General features: G+C 44.3%; 1 protein-coding gene across 2 annotated transcripts in view; it reads left to right on the top strand.

Moving 5' to 3' along the window:
• CPLX2 (complexin 2) overlaps positions 1-21,150 on the top strand; it is a 252,724-nt gene that overhangs the window by 182,875 nt on the left and 48,699 nt on the right. For both annotated transcript variants that reach the window (XM_068277115.1, XM_068277114.1), the window contains exon 3: positions 15,938-16,113. In XM_068277115.1, coding sequence (XP_068133216.1) covers positions 15,938-16,113 — 176 coding nt within the window. The remainder of the gene's footprint in view (positions 1-15,937; positions 16,114-21,150) is intronic.

The raw sequence follows: 21,150 nt of genomic DNA, 5'->3' as shown, positions 1-21,150 counted from the left end.
TTGCTGGTCTTGTCCCTTCTCTGAGCGGCGGAAACAGTGGCCAGGGCAAGGTACTGTTTGACAGCGCGCTTCTGTTCAACCAGACGCTCCAACATCGCCAGGGTGGAGTTCCAGCGAGTCGGAACGTCAAGGATCAGCCGATGGCGTGGCAGATCCAGCTCCTTTTGCACGTCTTCCAGGCTCGCAGAGGCTGCAGGCGAGCGCCGGAAGTGACGCACAACGTTCCTTGCCGTTTCCAGCAGTTCGCCCATCCCCTGGTAGGTGCGCAAGAACTTCTGCACTACCAGGTTCAGCACGTGGGCAAGACAAGGGATGTGGGTCAGGTTTCCCCTGTCTATTGCGGCAACCAGATTGGCCCCATTGTCGGCCACCACCTCTCCGACTCTGAGGCCTCTGGGGGTCAGCCAAATCCTCTCCTGCTCCTGGAGTTTGGCCAACACATGGGTTGCCGTCAGCTTGGTCTTCCCAAGGCTGACCAAGTGCAGCAGCGCTTGGCAGTGGCGGGCCTTCAGGCTGCTGCAGAGGCGGGGGGTTTGGCCAGGTGTGCCGGAGGATGGCAGAGGATCGGAGGAACCTGCTGCAGTTCCCCTGACCCTGCGGGGTGGCACCACCCACTGTGTTGCTGCTGCTGCTGTGCCCACTGCTGCTCTCCCATCCTCACCCCCTTCCACCAAGCTGACCCAGTGGACAGTGAAGGACAGGTAGCGGCCTGTCCCGAAGCGGCTGCTCCAGGAGTCCATGGTGACGTGGACCCTTTCACCAACCGCGTGCTCCAGCCCTCGCTCTACATTGGCCATCACAAAGCGGTGCAGTGCAGGAATGGCCTTGCGGGAGAAAAAGTGTCTGCTGGGGAGCTGCCAGTCTGGGGCTGCGCAAGCAAGCAGCGCACGAATGTCGCTCCCCTCCTGCACGAGCGTGTACGGCAGGAGTTGGGAGCACATGGCCCGTGCCAGCAAGCCGTTCAGCTGCCGCACGCGACGGCTGCTGGGAGGCAGAGCCCTAACCACCCCCTGGAAGGACTCGCTCAAAAGGCTCTGGCGTGGCCTTTTGCTGGCACGGGAATCAGCAGACACAGCGGAGGAGGCCACTGAGGACTGGCTGCCAGAACAGGCCTCAGTGTCGGCGGCAGGAGTTGCAGAGGGGGGAGGAGCAGTGCGTTTCCGCACTCCTGCTGGTGCTGCTGGAGGAGCAGGAGGGCGGGTGGCTGCTGTTGCTGCTGCTGCTGAAGGCTGTGCAGTGATGGGTGTGGTGCCACTGCCAGCACCAGATGCCTTCAGCCTCTGGAACTCCTGATGCTGGTGGAAATGTTTCGCAGCAAGGTGGTTGATGAGCGAGCTGGTGCAGAACTTTAAGGGGTCTGCACCTCTGCTCAACTTCCGCTGACAGTGGTTGCAAGTGGCGTACTTGCTGTACACTGTGGGCATGGTGAAAAAGCGCCAGATTGGTGACAGAAACATCCCCCTACGGCATGGAAGCGCTGCTGCCTGTCTCCCTGTGGTGGTTGGGGGTGGGGCTTGGGGGGCTTGGGTGCGGCTGGTGGTGGTACTGGCAGATGCTGCTGCTGCTGCTGCTGAGCCTGAGACACCAGCAGGCTGTGGGACCTGCCTACTGCTGCTGCCAATGCTTGCAATGATGCGCCTCCTTGCAAGGCCCACAAGAGCATCCTCCTCCTCCTCCTCAGAGCTGCTGAGGACGACATCCCCTGGAGGTGGTGGCACCCAGTCTCTGTCTGTCACCGGGTCATCAACATCCTCCCCCTCCTGAAACATGTCCTGCTGGGATGAGGACCCCCCAAACTCCTCTCCTGATGCATGGATGGGCTGCTTGACTGTCGCCACAGTCTTGCTGTCCAATCCCTCATCCCCCAAAGTGCCCATCAGCATCTCCTCCTCAAGATCGCCAACAACAGCAGACAATTTACTCATGATGCCTGGGGTCAAAAGACTGCTGAATGACAGGTCGGCGAGTGACGGTGAACTGGCCTCCTCCCCAGACCCTGCTGGGCGGCTGCTGCGAACAGGGGTGGTGGTGGTGGTGGTGAGGGTGGAGGCCTCAGATGCAGAGCTGATGGCGGGCTGCTCATCCTCCGTCATGAGTTGCACCACAGTGTCTGCATGCTTTTCCTCAATGGGACGTTTCCGACCCGGCTGGAGGAAAATCGGAGCAGGTGCTACACGCTGCTGCTGCTGTGTCTCTGCAGCGTGAGTTGCAGATGCTCCTGCTGGGCGGCGCCCAAGGCGTCCACGGCCAGTGGCTATGGGAGGAATGTTAGCCACTGACGATGCTGCTGCTGCTGCGGAACTGTGCATGGTGGCGCGCCCGCGCCCGCGGCCTGCCACAATGCTGCTCCCTCTCCTCCTGATTCCCTTGCTGCCCTTCCCCTTGCCCAAACCGCGCTGGCTGCCACTTCCAGACATCTTCGATGTTTTGGGCGTATAGACAAAAGTTTTTTAAAAGGGCGGGTGAAAAGTGGGGTACTTTAATGGAGTGGGTTGGTGGGTGAGGTGACTGAGTGAGTGTCCCTAGTACAGTAAGTAAGTAGTAACAGTCAGGAAGTACAACTAGCAGTTACAATAATCAGTAATCACAAGTAAATTTAGTGTGTGTACACTACAGACAGTGAGTGCACGCACGCGCAAACACGCGCAGGAGCTACCCTATGAACAGTGACTGAGTGAGTGTCCCTAGTACAGTAAGTAAGTAAGTAGTAACAGTCAGTAAGTACAACTAACTAATTACAATAATCAATCAGTTATCAGAAGGAAATAGAGTGTGTGTAGTGTGTACACAGACAGTGAGTGCACACACGCAGGAGCTAGTAGCCTATGAACAGTGACTGAGTGTCCTAGACTCCTAGTACAGTAAGTAGTAACAGTAAGTACAACTAACTAATTACAATAATCAATCAGTTATCAGAAGGAAATAGAGTGTGTGTAGTGTGTACACAGACAGTGAGTGCACACACGCAGGAGCTAGTAGCCTATGAACAGTGACTGAGTGTCCTAGACTCCTAGTACAGTAAGTAGTAACAGTGAGTACAACTAACTAATTACAATATTCAATTACAATAATCAATCAGTTATCAGAACTTGGAAATAGAGTGTGTGTAGTGTGTACACAGACAGTGAGTGCACACACGCAGGAGCAGCTAGTAGCCTATGAACAGTGACAGTGAGTGTCCTAGTACAGTTACAGTATATAACTACAATACTAATACAATCAGTAGTAAAGGACAGCAGAAATACTGGTATAGAATAGAGAGAAATAAACAGAGGACAGGAGGACAGCTGCCCACACAGGCAGGCCCTGAGGCCTAAAGCTGTAAGCCTGCAGCAGCTGGCCTGTCTCTATGTAACACAAAAGCCTACTAACTAAAATACAATGTCTAACTAACTAACAACAATATAGGTGTGTATAGGAGGTGTATGTGAGCAAAAACGCTAGGTAAATGACCACAATAAAGCTCTTGCTAAGCCAAAGCACAAAGGAGCAACTCTCTCTCTATGCAAGTCTCAGGCAAGGACGGAGAAACGTAACATGGCGGCTGCTATTTATAGGGTAGGGGCTGGCCAGGGTCCCCCTCTGTGATTGGCTGCCGTCAGAGGGCCTGGGAGCCCTCTGATTGGCTCTAAGGACATCAATCTGGGCTATGACGCTATTCGAGCTCGGTACCGAGCTCGAATAGCGCTGTTTGCTCGAATAGCTCGAATAGTGAATGGGCTATTCGAGTGTACGCGAATAGCCCATTCGAATAGCTACAGCTATTCGGAGCTCGAATACCGAGCTCGAATAGCTGGAAAAGAGCTCGAATATTCGAGCTACTCGAATATTCGAGCTCTGCTGAGCACCACTACTTGTCTGTACTGCATATGAATCCCTTTTTTTGTATGTATCTATACACATATTTTTTAATCTGCCAAACCAAAAATCAGGGTGGCCAGCACCATAATCAACGGTTTCCATTAAAGATGTTCTTGATAAGTATATAAAAAGACATGGCTGTTTTAAATTGCCGGTAGCAATGTCCAGGCAAATAGCGTGCCTTACACATATAAAATTGCATTGGACTTAACTTCGTTTAGAAATACTACTATGCGGATAAATATTAGCTTTCTGAAATGTTTTTTAATTAATAGATAGTTAAATGTAATGTGTTTTTTTATGTATCTGCTTGCAGTTAGACTGTAATTGACTTTATAGTGCATTTATATAATATGGTTTGTTTAACCCTTTCAAGACTGGATGGCTTTTGCCCCTTAAAGAGGAACTATATCTGGCTCTTGACCCGACTTTGCTCCCTCCAAAAATTGTTTGCCTGAAGAAGCGGGACTGTTACCCGTGAAACGCGTTGCACTTTTGGAGCTCATAATAAATGTTACTTTAAACTTGAAGTAACCTGCCCGTTGTCTGGCCATTTTTTCAGAAGGGAGGTGAGTCCACCCACTTCCCCCTTTTTAAAAATTTTAACTAATTTTACTCTACTTGGCGCCTCTGTTGTTATACCACATAACTGTAGCCAAGGATTGAACTTCATCCCAATCAGTAGTGATATCACCTTTCCCATGAGAAATCTTTACCTTTTCTCAGACAGATTATCAGGGGACTCTGTGTGGCTGATATTGTGGTGAAATCCCTCCCACAGTGTGATGTCAGCACCTAGGTACTGACATCACACTGTGAATGCAGAGGGAGCAGGTGCAGCTATGAAACAGCGGCGAGGACGTCATGAGTGCGCGGCGGTGAATCGTTGGAATATACGTCCTGTCAGAGCCACACAGCCACCAGCAGGACATAGATTCCAACTATGTTAAAGAGGAACTTAACTAAATATAAATTGACTAAAATTGCTTATTTTTTTACAAATTCATTTGTTACTTATTTAGTCAGAGCTTGCTCTCATTTAAATCTTTCCTCACCCTGATTTCATAAATTTAGCATCGGCGGCGACATCTTTGCTGTGAACAGGTGCATCACTGTGGAATGTATGTTTGTTGTGTGTTTTCCAGATGGGATTAGAAACATCTGGTCTCCCAGAGTGCACTGGGTGGAGAAGGTTTGATTACATCACAGCATAGGTCAGACATCACTGAGAAGTTGAGGTTCCATACCAATATACAGCAATATTTAGATAAAGGAAGCATTTCTGGTGCTGAAACTAGGATAATTAACATAAAAGTGTTTATCCAGAATAATTTGCTACATTCTGCTTTATGTCATTACTGTGCCCCTTTAAGGTCTAGTCATACAGCTTTAGTGTTTTTTAGATCATCCCAAAATTATAATAGCAGATTACCGGTATATATTTTTTTTGTCTTCATTTACTGTCACTGCAGTGAGGAAGCATCTATATTGCGTGCCGATGCCTTTCCCTGTTGAACTACACAGAGACAAATGAAGACGCATGAGAAGAAAACTCTATGCAAGAGTCTTTTAGTCATTCCCCTATACGTGATGAATGGATCCTCACACTGACCTATTTCATGTCTGCAATTGTAGCCTGGCTAGGAGCTATCATAATGCTTTCTATCACATGCCAAGAGCTGGGAAATGTTCTAACAAAGCTTCTGTTCCATTTATATTTTCGATATCTGTTCATTTTCTGTAGACTGATAAGAAAACCATTGCAAAGATTTGATCACAGTGGAACAATACCATCTCTTTCCAGCGATCACATAGTATAATTAGCCCCCTCCCTGAAGGGAAACCTGTTCAGATCAGTTGTGTCTGGTGCACGGCTGTTAGGAACGTTCTTTCCTATAAATGAACGGAGCAGAGGATAAGGTGAGATCAGGATACAATTTCTGCAATCCGGAAGGGGAACAGAGTGGAAGTGCCTGAGGAGGCAGACTGACTGATATGTATTTATTACTGAAATCTGCACATACTACAGCTCTCCAGAGGTCTGAGCCAAGTACATCTCATTCTGGGCAGATATTCAGCAGAACTAGAGGCTGAACTTTTGTCTTGATCCGGATGGAAATAAATTACCAATGGTGATTTTTTATTTCCGTTAGGCTGGGTTTACAGTGGGCATTGCATTGCATTCCCTGTGACAGCAGGTATGAGGTATGCAACGGAAAAGCTGTGCGTCACGTACAGTGAAGCACACAATCAATGAAAGGCATGCTTCACTGTACTGTTAACACCAGCGTTGTGCGGTAAATGCCCTGCATGCAGTGCATTGGGATACCGCATTCTGTCAGACCGCAATGGCTGTACTGTAAATGTCACATTGCAATGTGGCCATTAAGTCTCCACTGTGAACATGGCCTAAGACTAGAAACGTAATGTTGTTGTCACTTCACTTATAAGATTTATATGAAATATATTCCTGATAGTGTATTTGTGGTTGAAAATCAATATTATGCAGGTGCATTTGGGCTTGTTACTATGACAGTTGCCAGATCTATTCCATGATGGGGTCAGGCTATGCAGATCAAAGTGTCAGGCACACTGCGCTGCCTAATATCATTATGCTGAGACACGTGCAATGGGGGCAGAGCTACATCGTGTGAGCTGACACTTGCCACAGCCCCCTGCCTCCTTACTTCAATGCAAAGAGGTAGAGAACCTACCAGATCCACACAATCCTGTGATCACCCACGTCCCCTACACATCAGAAAGGAGGACCTGTATATACCCGAGTATAAACCTACCCCCAACTTTAACCTTACAAAAACTGGAAAAATATTTGACCCAAGTATAAGCTGGGGGTGGCAAAATCCACAATCATAACACCACTCACAGCCATACCTTCAGCAGATTGCAATAATAAGCTAGAACATAGGCCTACAATTCAGATAGACATGCAAAGAACTCCTGCTGCAAAGTTTAAGCTGGCATAAAGATACAGCAAGGAATGCAGAGACTCTCACCACACAATAGACACTGTTCCTGTATGCCTTCCAAGGCTGCAATTTAGCTGGGACCACCCATGGAAATGTCAAGTGTGTGGTCTCAGGTGATGCACCACTGTGCATATAGTGGGGGCACTGTGGGAATTACTCAAAGAGCAGTGACTCGAGTATAAGCCTAGACCCCCACTTTTGGGCCACTTTTTTGGCACAAAAATTATGCTTATACTCGAGTTTATATAGTAAGTGCTGGGTGGTACATGTGTGATTTAATGGATTGGAAAAGTTTAATTTATGTGCCAGTGTAACAGTAATGCAGTCACTTGAGCATGTTTCTTCTGGTTGTGGAAGTGGGACATTACATCATATGAAGGACAGTAACAAAACAGACCTGTTTTTATGAGCTGGAAAAATGGGGCAGGGGCAGAAGCGCGCACATCCAGAGTAAGTGTGCAATGAAAGGTGTTAACTCACCTGTACATCGACACTTCACTTTACTCAGCTCCAGCAAGGCAGCGAATAATCTTCCTCCTCGGCATCCCTGTCTCCATGGCTCCAGCGACGTTTGTCACCATGTAACCTATCGGCACGTACTGGTGACTTACAGGGTGAGAGATACTATTGTGACCACAGAGTTCGGGAGAGCTGTCTGGCTACCTAATACTGGGGTCCTCTCTGGCTACCAACTACTTGTGGCTACTAATAGATACCGATACTGTGGACTACCCAATACTAGAGGTCAGCTTTGGCTACCTATACTAGGGTTCTCATCTGGCTACTTATTGTCAGGATTCCCTGCCTCTGCAGCGATCAGCAAGCACTGGAGCTGATCCAATTTGCATATGCATGTGTCAGGACTTTCTGTTACTGCAGGGATGAGCTGGCAGTGAATTTGATCCAATTTGCATATGCACGGGAGTGTTCCATCACCTGCAAGGTAATTGCTCCATTAGTGGAAGCATTTAGCATCCTGAGTTCCCAGCAAGTTTTGCTGTTGCATTGTATTGTCTAGCCTAGCTTTAGTGCAGCTGGACCTCATCTTCCCTGATCGCTGACTCTAGTGTATCTAGTGTTCATGTCCTGAGTTCTTGTATCCTAGTTCCTATTCTAAGTATGTGGATTCCATGCCTGTGTTCCTGTTGATGTCCTGAGCTCTTGGAGTTCATGCCTGTATGCCTGTTCCTGCTCTGAGTATCTGGACTTCATGCCTGAATACCTGTTCATGTTCTGAGTATCTGGATTCCTTGCCTGTATGCATGTTCCTGGTTAAACCTGTATACCTGTTCCTGGATAACCTGCATGTCTGTTCCTGATTAAACCTGTATATCTGTTCTTGGACTTGTATCCATTCGCCGGTCACTGGGTAATATTCCTGCATATTGACACCTATACTGGCCAGAGTCATCAAGTAGCTGTCGAGTAAAAGTGGCCATACACTGGTCGATTTGCCATCAGATTTGACCAACAGATAGATCCCTCTCTGATCGAATCTGATCAGAGAGGGATCGTATGGCCACCTGTACTGCAAACAGATTGTGAATCGATTTCAGCCTGAAACCGATCACAGTCTGTGGAGCTGGCACTGCTGCCGCTGCCCCTCCCCCCCCACCCCCGCCCCACCCGCGTACATTACCTGTTTTCCGGCCGGCGTGAGTCCCCTGGTCCCCGCTGTCTTCTTCTCAGTTCCGGGCTCCAGACCGTTCCTGCAGCTACTGAACTTCCTGTCCAGGGGAAGTTTAAACAGTAGAGGGCGCTCTACTGTTTAAACTTCCTGCCGGGACAGGAAGTTCTGGACTGCAGCCAGTCCGGACTGCAGCCAGTCCGGAACCCAGCACGGAAAGAAGACAGCGGGGACCAGGGGACTCGCGCCGGCCGGAACAGGTAATGTATACCCGCTGTATTGCGTCGGGCAATCGAACGCCGCTATCGACGCACTCCCGACCCACCGGCGACCAAGAAAAATCTTTGATGGGAATCGACGGGAACGATCGATTTCGGATGGAAATCAATTGTTCTGTCAGCGATGTGTGCGGCGATTTCACAGCCGATTCGATCACTGTGATCGAATCGGCTGTATATCGGCGGGAAAATCGTTAGGTGTATGGGCCCCTTAACTATCAGATTTAGGATCTACCATGGTCAGATCTGTGACTACCAGTGCTGCTTGGATACCCCTTTTGAAAATCCGGATCTGATTCAGATCCGGATACCCAGATATCCGATCCGGGTCGGATATCCGAGTTCAAAATTTTCTGATCCGAATCAAATATCCGACCCCAGTATTTGGGATATCCGGGCAAATTCTTACTACAAATGAAAGAGGAGGGTGAAAATGGGCCACAAAAAGGTGAACTGAAATTCAAAAAAGAATTAGTAGAGCTAATATATATATATATATATATATATATATATATATATATATATATATATATATATACATATATCCAGTGTTAAATAAAAAAATACACCTGAAAACTTGCCCCCCCTTGGAGAAAAAAATAGCAGAGAGGCAAAAGAATAGATATATATATAGATATAAGATATTACTCTAAACCAGAAACCCAAACACTGGTGTAGCTGCCCCCCAAAGGCTCTCAGGATTATGGGGTACATCTTCTCATCCTCAGGAGGGTACAACCCCTCCACCACCACTCGAGGAGCAGGTGTGGCTTTGGCCATGCTCAGGTACAATATTCTATTGTTTTTTGCTGCTGAGTAACCGCACCACGTATCCAGAGCGGATAGACGTGCGGTGGGGTTAGAAACACTGCTATCCAGCTTGGGACACAGCATACACTGTAATCATTACTGATGGTCAGTGAGATGCAGATAATGCTGAATTGATGCAAATTGATTCAGTTTCAAAATGAACCTTGTCAAAGTAAATTAAATTTTTAAGCTGCATAAAATTGAATGCAAAATGTACATATTTTGCATCAGCTCAGAATTATTTGCATCTCATTGACCACCCCTGCAATCTATAGCTAAGCATAAACAGCATTCTGTATTTGGTTAAATTACTTTACCTGTCTGTCTATAACATGAACACGCACATAAGCAGGGATTAACTTAAAATACACTTCCGCACATGTGGGCTGCAATGCCACTGCGTACGTTTTTTAAAATCCCTGCATCGCTATAGACTTACATGACTTCCGGTGTGCCGCAGGTCACCGCAGAACTGTGTGCTAACATAGATCTGTCCTTGCGTTGGGGATGTGGTGAAAACTTCACTCCTGTCGTATCGCGTTGCACTGCGTCGGTATGAACAGACCCATAGACTTTCAATGGTGTGCGATAAAATTACCGCACCGGCCCAGTGTGAAACCACCCTGAATTGTTACTTAGCTGGTACTTTTCAGAATGTCTCCTGTTTATAAAAGATGCAGAGAAGTGTCTCAGGCACTAGCTAAACACTTTTTTTCCTAGTCTAGTGTGTGCAACTGGGAGGGGTTATCAGGACACAGGACAGTTGGAACTGTGTTTCATGCTCCCTGTCACCTCCTTTCAACCAAAAAGATGGCTGCCCCCATGACAAAGATGGCAGCCTCCATGAATCACAAACATTTGCCTGTTCTTTTAAAACAGGGTGGGTAAAAGATTATATTACCTATCTATTCTAACTAACATAACTGATGTAACTTAAAAAGATCCTGTACTGAGTAAAATTATTTAAAATAAACACATGAGGTAACTTCAAATAACCATTACATAATTACCTTGCCATCAGTTCCTCTCAGAAGCTCACCATTTTCTTCTGACAATGATCCCTTCTAGTTCTGACAACATTTTGTCAGAACTGAAATATATCAGTTGCTGTCAGTTATATATCGGTTGCTGTCAGTTACAGCTGAGAGGAGAACTGATGTGTCCATTTTTCCCTATGGCTCAAGTGGGAGATATTACAGTTTAACTGTGTGCTGACCAGGAAGCTGTTATGGGGTAATGGCCATTTTCAAAATGGAGGACAGAGAATTACATTGATCACAGTGGACAAACAGGACACAGGAGAGGAAAAAGAGATTGAGGAGTAGACTACGTGGGAGGTAAGTATGACTTGTGTATGCTTATTTTGACTTTTAATTTTCAGTACAGGTTTTCTTTAATAACAGTATGTTTGTTTAGGCTGAAGTTCCCCTTTAAGCAAGTCAAAAAGTTAAAAAAAAACTTTAACAGCCTTCAGTTGCTGGGTAGCACGAGGTGAAAGTCTGTTGCTAGCAACTTGTTACAGCAGTTAGATATTCGTCACTGCTGCCAGTTACAGCATCCAGGGACAATTCACAGTTACTAGTCTCTGTTTAACATAACACTTACAGTTAAAACTCCCATAACATTTTCTTGGCATGTTGCCATGGTTACAAGCAAACAGCAAGGCAGGAAGATTAAAGTTAGTTTTACTGTAAATAGGACATTGCGACAACACACTAGAACCTTCACTACTAGCAAGCCAAGCATAATGTCTTCATCACTTAACCTTCTCCTTCACCTCTTTTTTTGTTTTGTTTTACAATTCAACGGGCTCAGCTAAAATAATTGGTTTCACCTATTCCCAATTGAGCATTATTATTTTTTTCATTTATAAAGAGTCAAAATCTTTCATAGTGCTGCACAATGTACAAAAACGTACAATAATGGCGAGCATAGATACATGATCAGTCCAACATACTGTACAATCAGGACAAAAAGTGATACAAATAAAGATACATACAATTGATGTGTAATTTGAAAAATATTGCCAATACCAATAAATATTCATTTAATAAAATGCACAGAAACAGGAAACACAAAGGAGAAGTCCCTGCCCTTGCGCACTTACAACCTAGAGGGTAGTGGGGTGGAGACACTGGGGAGTAGACAAAGGTGTTTTCAGAAACTGCAGTGAGCTCTAAATTGTAGCTATAGCAAATTATAAGCTTGTTTTAACAGGTGTGTCTTGAGGGCACATTTGGAAATTTCCAAGCTTTGAGCAAGATACACAGATTGTAGTAGAGAGTCCCAAAGGAGAGGTGACATAGTTACATAGTTACATAGTTATTTTGGTTGAAAAAAGACATGCGTCCATCGAGTTCAACCAGTACAAAGTACAATTCCAGCCCGTCACCCACATACCCCTGTTGATCCAGAGGAAGGCGAAAAAAACCCCACAAGGCATGGTCCAATTAGCCCCAAAAGGGAAAAATTCCTTCCTGACTCCAGATGGCAATCAGATAAAATCCCTGGATCAACATCATTAGGCATAACCTAGTAATTGTAGCCATGGATGTCTTTCAACGAAAGGAAAGCATCTAAGCCCCCTTTAAATGCAGGTATAGAGTTTGCCATAACGACTTCCTGTGGCAATGCATTCCACATCTTAATCACTCTTACCGTAAAGAACCCTTTCCTAAATAAATGGCTAAAACGTTTTTCCTCCATGCGCAGCTCATGTCCTCTAGTCCTTTGAGAAGGCCTAGGGACAAAAAGCTCATCCGCCAAGCTATTATATTGCCCTCTGATGTATTTATACATTTTAATTAGATCTCCTCTAAGGCGTCTTTTCTCTAGACTAAATAAACCCAGTTTATCTAACCTTTCTTGGTAAGCGAGACCTTCCATCCCACGTATCAATTTTGTAGCTCGTCTCTGCACCTGCTCTAAAACTGCAATATCTTTTTTGTAATGTGGTGCCCAGAACTGAATTCCATATTCCAGATGTGGCCTTACTAGAGAGTTAAACAGGGGCAATATTATGCTAGCATCTCGAGTTTCTATTTCCCTTTTAATGCATCCCAAAATTTTGTTCGCTTTAGCTGCAGCGGCTTGGCATTGAGTATGATTATTTAACTTGTTGTCGATGAGTACTCCTGAGTCCTTCTCCAAGTTTGATGTTCCCAACTGTATCCCATTTATTTTGTATGGTGCTAGACCATTGGTACGACCAAAATGCATGACTTTACATTGAATTTCATCTGCCATGAATTTCATCTGTCGTGAAAAGTTCTGGATGCGAAAGTGAAAGGAGGTGACCAAAAGGGTCTCTTGGGAGGAGCAAAGGTTCCGGGAGGGATGATATCTGGAGATTAATGAGGAAATTTATGTGATAGTGTTATGAGTTTAAACTGGATCCTTCTGGTGATTGGAAGCCAATGGAGGGATTGTTAAAGAGGGGCGGCATCAGAGGAGTGGGTGGAGAGGTGGATGAAATGAGCAACAGAGTTCAGTTGGGACTGGAGAGGTGCCAGTCTGTTTTTTGGTAGGCCACAGAGTAGGGTGTTACAGCATTGAATACAGGAAATGATTAGAGCACGAACAAGCATTTTAGTAGCTTCTTGTTTAAAGAAGGGATTCATTCTGGAGATATTTTTGAGGGTGGAAGAAGCACAAGTTTGAGGAAACAGGATGACATGAATGCAGAAATAGCAGACAAACAGTCATTGACTAAAGATAATAGTGTAGAGAGGTTAAGAGCTGAGAGATAGATTTGAGTGTCATTAGCGCAGAGGTGATACTGGAAACCAATAGAGTGTATTCATTGCCCCAGGCTAGCAGTGTAGATGGAGAAGAGCAGAGGTCCCAGAACAGAGCCTTGTGGTACACCAACAGATAGCAGGTGTGGAGAGAAGTTAGTGTTAGAATAGGAGACAGTGAAAGAGCATCCAGTAAGGTAGGAGCTAATCCAAGAATGTGCTAGCCCCTTGACACCAAATGATGAGTGTCTGGAGAAGCAGAGAGTGCTCAACAGTGTCAAAGGCAAATGGAAGATCAAGCAGTATTAGTACAGAAAATTGGCCTTTGGACTTTTGCAATAAGAAGGTCGTTCGCAACTAGAGATGGCCCGAACCTCCGATTTTCGGTGCAGGAACCGCGTTCGTGAACCTCCGCAAACATTCGCAAACATGCGAACTTTTGAGAACCACAATAGACTTCAATGGGGAGGCGAACTTTGAAAACTAGAAACATTTATGCTGGCCACAAAAGTGATGGAAAAGATGTTTCAAGGGGTCTAACATCTGAGTTTTTGCATGGATGAGTGGGATAGGCGCCAAAAGTCCCGGGGAAAAATAAGAATTTGACACAAAGCAGCGCTTTAAGGAAGCAAAAATCACATTGCATGCTAAATTGGAGGCCTAAAGTGCTTTAAAACATCTTGCATGTGTATACATCAATCAGGGAGTGTAATTAGAGTACTACTTCACACTGACAGAACAAACTCACTGTGTAACGCACCGCAGACAGCTGTTTGTGTTGTGACGCCATGGCCTGCACACCATGGCCAGAGTGCAGGTCATGGCGGTTTTCAAGCCCATATGGTTGCCAGGCTGAGGTAGCTCAATGACTGCACAGTGACTGTCCAGCTTATCGAATTTGGTCTGTGCACAATGAAACAACGACCTTATTATCTTGTCACAATATGTGAGCTCACGTAGGTATAGGTAGGTAGGTGCACTGAATAGTGAACAGGTGCTGTAATTGGGATTACAAATGTGCAGCTGCCTTTCACACACACACACACAGGTACCCTGAACAGGTGCAATGATTTGTGGTATTAACAATGCGTGCGCTCACGTAGGTATAAGTAGGTAGGTGCACTGAACAGTGAACAGTTGCAGTGATTGGGATTACAAATGTGCAGCTGCCTGTCACACACACAGGTAATCACTGAATGTGCTGGGCCTGGCAGTGGCACAGTAGAAATTACCAAGGCTGTCTATGCAACACAAGTGTCTGTGGGACACACACACACACAAAAAAAATAGATCACAAGAACAAGATTAGCTCTCAAAAGAGCTGTTGAGAGGTGCTTTTTTAGCAATAAGAATTAGCAAGGAGCAAGCTAACAAGCCTACAAGAGCCTAACTAAGCTTTCCCTATAGCTCTCTCTACAGCAGCAGCAGCAGCAGCTCTCCCTTCTCTAATTATTGCAGGCACACGAGTTAGTCCAATGCCTGACGCTGCCTGCCTTTTATAAGGGGTGGTGGGGCTCCAGGAGGGAGTGTAGCCTGATTGGCTACAATGTGCCTGCTGACTGTGATGTAGAGGGTCAAAGTTGACCCTAATGATGCACTATGGGGGCAAATCGAACTTCTGGAAAAGTTTGTGGTTCTCCGCGATCGTGAACCCCGCCAGCGAACAGTTCGGGCCATCTCTATTTGCAACTTTGGTGAGGACTGTTTCTCTGGAATGGTGAGATCGGGAGCCGGACTGTAGGGGGTCTAACAAGATTATGAATTTAAATTAAAGTAATATCTTGCCCTACCTGTATTTAATTCTTGAATATGTGATCACATGACCACTGTTTGATATCTTAATTGTGACCATGCCACATCCACTCACCTGTCCCCATCAGCGATTTCTTTCTAAATCAGACCTGCACTATTGACACACAGGCAATTTATATGCTGTCTATCACTAAGGAGGCATGGTATCAGTAGGGACTGCAGTTAGCCCTGGGCATGTAGTAAAGGAAAATGCAGCTTTTTACCCAGATTTCTTAAAAAACACTAAAACTAGACACACTATTACACTTGGTCAGGGCAGAATATCTAGCACTTATACAGGTGTCCCTTAATGGCACATAAGGATCCACAAATTTATACAGTCTGTGTATCAAAACTGTGATCTAATATGGCAGTGATTTTAATCATTTAGGCAGGAGTAGCAATGCGGGATCAACGGCCACATAGCTTTGGACAGCAGCACTTTTGTACAAGATGCAATTGATTCTTTATCACAATTATCCTGGAATCTAATTGTAATTGAGTGATGCAAGGTGACAAAATGTCCTCTAGTCCCTGGCTGATTTGTGGCGTAATCATTCACCCTGAATCAGGCTGCCTTTGGATAGTTAGCTTTAAGCTCAACACACACCATACACTCTTGGTTGTTCAATCTTACCACTTTTATGTAGTATAATAGCTTATCCAATTAATCATTGAAGGTATTTTCAATCTGTTGGCCCTTATACTACATAGATTTGGTAAATCTGTACAACCAAAATTGTATGGTGTGTGTTGAGCCTTACACAGATCACATTTCATAGAACAAAATCGGCTGTATCTTAATGTTGTCTGTACAATTAAATTGTGATCTCTTGTTTTACTCAGGGGCAACAAAGGATATGGGGAAGATGCTGGGAGGTGAAGAAGAAAAAGATCCAGATGCAGCGAAGAAGGAGGAAGAGAGGCAAGAAGCTCTACGCCAGCAAGAAGATGAGAGAAAGGCCAAACATGCCAGAATGGAAGCAGAGAGGGAAAAAGTCCGGCAACAAATACGAGACAAGGTGCTATATGTCTTTCTGTGTTTATAGCATTTGTATTAGTAAATTGCATATGCTCAGCATCTGTGATACTGCTGCTCAGTCAGCAACTTTGTAATCATAGCAGTGGCTAGTCCAATGTTTGTTTACCTAGGATGGTTCATCCCTTTCCCTTCTATATATGAAGGAATCTATAGAGGCACTGATCACTATAATCATCATTGCCCTGAGGGCAGAAACGGTAGAACTGATGCAATCGTTCTGTGATTGTTCTGTAAATTGCCTACATACTGTAGATATAACGAGAGGAATCAAGGACCCTTACAAATGTACTATTAACATAGATTTAAAATGTAAAACTTTTTGCCACATAGGATACTAATGGGGCAGGACTATTAAAATCTTTCTCATTTTAGTGGACCCATGCATCACACCACAATATACCACTATTGAGTTTCATACATCGTTATTGAAGCATGTAGTTTAACACTACCACAGAATGCTGCTTGATCAATGGCCAATGTGGTTTGTTTACCCTGCTTGACAACCCCTTTTATATACAGTAAAGTCTAATTTATTCGGCACAGGTGGGGATTGCCTGATGCAGGGTATGTGTGCTTGCCGTTTGCTTGAGAAGTCAAGCAATCAGTGTTAAAAATAATACTAACCTCCCCCCAACAGCACAGTGTTGTACTGCAGAAAGTATTTACACATCCACCGGGTGCCGTCCTTTTCTTTTCTAACAGCTCCCAGCTGATGTGTGGCATTTTCCGTGGAAGACCCCGATGTATCATGTGACCCAATGTGGGTCAGGTGACAACCAGGGAGCCGTAAGAGGGCATCCCACAACAGCCGGGAGCTGCAACAAGTAAAAAGGATGGCGCCCGGAGGATGCATAAGTAGTTTCTTCTGCACACCGCTGCTCAAAGTTAGTTAGGAATGCCGCCATTCCTAACCGGCAAAGCCGGTTAATTGAGACTGCCTGGTGCCTGAGATCCAGTTAACCGGGACTTTACTGTATAAAGGTTTAGTATAATGCTTATCACCATCAAACAAAGGGTGATTAGGAAGGTAAGGAATTATTTTGTTAGAAGAGTCATTTAAAGCGGAATATAACCCTGCATTTCAACTTTGCTCTAAAACATTATTTACAGTATATTATATGCAACCAGCATTTTTTTTTTACTAGACCAGCATTTGAAGGGTTAAACACAGAGGTTTAAAGTTCCGTGGAGAGATATGTAGAAGTTCAGATAGATACATTTAACTAAATAGAATGTAACAAGTGATAAATGTTACACACTCTTTGGCTGTCCTCCAGCTCCTTCTCAGTCAGAGAGAGTGAGTCACATTCAACACTTAGATACATTTATGTAAACAAAATGTATCTATGTAAGCTTCGGATGCGTCTGCAGTTCTCTCCAGGAACTTTAAAGCTCTGTGTAACCCTTCCAATGCTGGTCTAGTAAAAAAAAAATGCTGGTTGCATATAATATACTGTAAATAATGTTTTAGAGCAAAGTTGAAATGCAGGGTTATATTCCGCTTTAAGTGTAGAGGACAAGGCTACAATCAGGGTTATTGTTAGCTGGGGCTGTTTGATGTTAAATGTTAAAATGAGGGTCTAAATCTTCAGAGATTCTTGCTCTGGGGGGAGTAATTTAAGCATTGCTATGGAGTCCCAAGACTTTAGCCATGGTTCCATTTTACTTTTTCCATTAAGATTTATTTATTGATTTCTTGCAAAAAAATCCCCATTATGTGTTATGTGAAAAACAGTTCTACTTTGACTTCAACAGAATAACAAAAGTGACCTCTGCAGAACATTTTTAGAGTTTGTACATTTCACACAAAATGGAGTGAAGTATTGGGTTGCTATGGAAACTAGGTTGAAAAAGTGTAAATATGTTGAATCTACAGACGGCAATGCACCCGGCATACAGCATGTCATTTGTATCCTGTACTAACACAAATAATTTGTTTTGTTATATTTCAAGATCTACCCTTTGTATCAATAGGAAGAAACTTTGTATCAATAGGAATTTACAGTAGCTATACTGCAGAACCAGGTCACATTTCTTCTCTCACATCCCCTCCCTGCACACAGGACAGTGAATTAGCATACACCATTCAGTCTTTGTACAATGGACTGTTGAGACAGGAAGCCGCAATGCTTGAACAGGAAGTAGTGGCTTCACCTGCACGGCTGGTAACGAACATATAACCAAACTTCATATGACGCTGGCTACTTCATATTGAATTGGCCACATTCGGTTTACGCTTAGATGACTATTAAAGCTAGTGTCACATATTGAGCGTTGCGATTGTCCTGTGGCAGGAGAGACTGGGGCAGGAAGATTGCACCACACCATTCTTCCCTATGCAGAGTGTGTCACCATGGTGATGTGCATAGAGACCCACCCCCTTACTGACTTACTCCCTGCTGAACAGGTAGTACGTCACTGAAGTTTAGTCACTCTGCACCTGTATGCCTCTACCACGATCAGACATTTACACCTACTGTGCACATTGCCATAGACTAACATTGCTGCATAAGCCAAGCAGCATTGATCATGTAACAATGCACTGCAGAGTTTGCAGCAGCCTTGCAGCGATTATGCTGTTTCTGTCTTCACTTTAGCGTCAGTATTATGAACGCTATAGAAAAACGTTGTTTATTTTTTTAAATAAAGTTACCTGGGGACTTAAAGGACTTTCAACTGATGCCCAAAACGTAAGACATAAAACAAGAGACTTTCTGGCGCTGCACATACAATTGCACTGCGTATCCAGGAGTTATATAAGCATATAAAGTAGCTTGAAGGCCGTCCACCCGGGAACTCAATAGGTATATATTGTGGCGTCCCACTGTTATTACCACTCCCGGGATGACTGCACACCCTTAAAGTTTCACTATGGTCTTTTATGTCTGTTTATTGTCTTTTATGTCTGTCATTGCCTAAAAGGGACACCATTACCATATGCTAGATCCACCTGATCTGAGGTGGCAGTTATCTGGTGAGCCCCTGCACGGCAGGAGATAGGTGTGTGACGGCGCGTGAGTTGTGTTTTCACTGGCGAGTCGACTGACAACAATCACTTGGTGGAGTTTTGGGTGGAATATTGATGCAGTATCTTTCTATGTAAGTCCTGCTCTTTACAAGAACTTTAACCATTGAGAGCACAGCAAGGTCACTATCTTTGTGATGCTGTCAGGCTTGCACATTAAAAGCTCAAGAGACCCACTACTTTAATTGCATGAGGATCCCTATTTCTTTTAAAAGCTGCAAGCACAAAGGTGGAACATCATACCGTTTGTATGATCTTTAGTTGTAGTCCAACCAGTGGTGGCTCCAGCCTCCAGCTTTAGATTTGTGGGAGGCACCATGGCTAGCTTGTAGTGCCCACTGCAACAAATGACAAGAAAAGCATATATCCAGCAATAATCTATTACAGTATGTAAAGTATATTCATAAGATATTACAGTGGCCACAACTGACTGACCAACACAGCAACGGAACACATCAAAAGCCCAATGCATGGCAGCAATTAAAAGGCTCTGAGTAGCAGCAGCACAGTAGCATTATTTATCTTCCTCTTGGTCGCAGTCACAGCCAAACGGGGCCCCAGGAAGAGCAATGAATTGCCAGCCTCCCAGCTATCCGCTGCAAGAGTGCTCAAGCAAGTTGGGAGCCAACTGGCAATGGAAGACTGCAATTCATTATACTGCCACAGAGGCAGACTGTCATTTATAAATGTCATACAGATGACAATAGATAAAAGGGATACAGTTGCCGCAGATAGTGGTTTGCTAAAACTCACAACATTGTATTTGTCGCCGAAATAATAAAAACTGTAAGGGCCCGTTTGCACTATCGCAAATCTGCATGCGTTTTCTGCACACAGATTCGCACAACCAATACAACTTAACCCATTCGCGTTCCGTCGTTTTCACTTGAGAAATGTTCACCTCCCATTCATTAGCCTATAACTTTATCACTACTTATCACAATGAACTGATCTATATCTTATTTTTTCCGCCACCAATTAGGCTTTCTTTGGGGGGTACATTTTGCTAAGAGCCACTTTACTGTAAATGCATTTTAACAGGAAGAATAAGAAAAAAACGGAAAAAAACATTATTTCTCAGTTTTCAGCCATTATAATTTTAAAATAATACATGCCTCCATAATTAAAACTCACGTATTGTATTTACCCATATGTCCCGGTTATTACACCATTAAAATTATGTCCCTATCACAATGTATGGCGACAATATTTTATTTGCATTTTTTCTGTTTTGCATCTATCACTATTTACAAGTTTAACATAAAAAAAAAATATAGAAATATTTCATCTTTACATCGATATTTAAAAAGTTTAGACCCTTAGGTAAATATTTACATGTTTTTTTTTTTATTGTAATGGTTTTTTTTTTATATTAAACATTTTATTTGGCTATTTTTAGGAGGGTGGGATGTAAACTATAGTTTTATAATGTAATTGTTTTCTGTTTTAAAAAATTTTTACTTTTAGTTATTATTATTATTATTTAGTATTTATATAGCGCCGACATATTACGCAGCGCTGTACAGTGTATATATATATCCCTTGTCACTAACTGTCCCTCAAAGGAGCTCACAATCTAATCCCTACCATTGCCATATGTCTATATTATGTAGTGTAAGTACTGTAGTCTAGGGCCAATTTTTAGGGGGAGCCAATTAACTTATCCGTATGTTTTTGGAATGTGGGAGGAAACTGGAGTGCCCGGAGGAAACCCACGCAGACACGGAGAGAACATACAAACTCTTTGCAGATAGTGCCCTGGCTGGGATTCGAACCAGGGACCCAGCGCTGCAAGGCGAGAGCGCTAACCACTACGCCACCGTGCCGTGTAGTTGTAGTTTTACTTTTTGGCCACAAGATGGCGGCCATGAGTTTGTTTACATGACGTCACTCTAAGCGTAACACACGCTTAGAGTGACGCGGATGGGAGGAAATGGCCAGAAAAAGCATAGCTTCCGAGAGAAGCAGTCGCTTTTTAGGCGGGCGAGAGGA

Source organism: Hyperolius riggenbachi, chromosome 3, assembly GCF_040937935.1.
Source record: "Hyperolius riggenbachi isolate aHypRig1 chromosome 3, aHypRig1.pri, whole genome shotgun sequence".
NCBI lineage: Eukaryota > Metazoa > Chordata > Amphibia > Anura > Hyperoliidae > Hyperolius > Hyperolius riggenbachi.
This window is presented reverse-complemented; position numbering and strand designations above follow the sequence as displayed.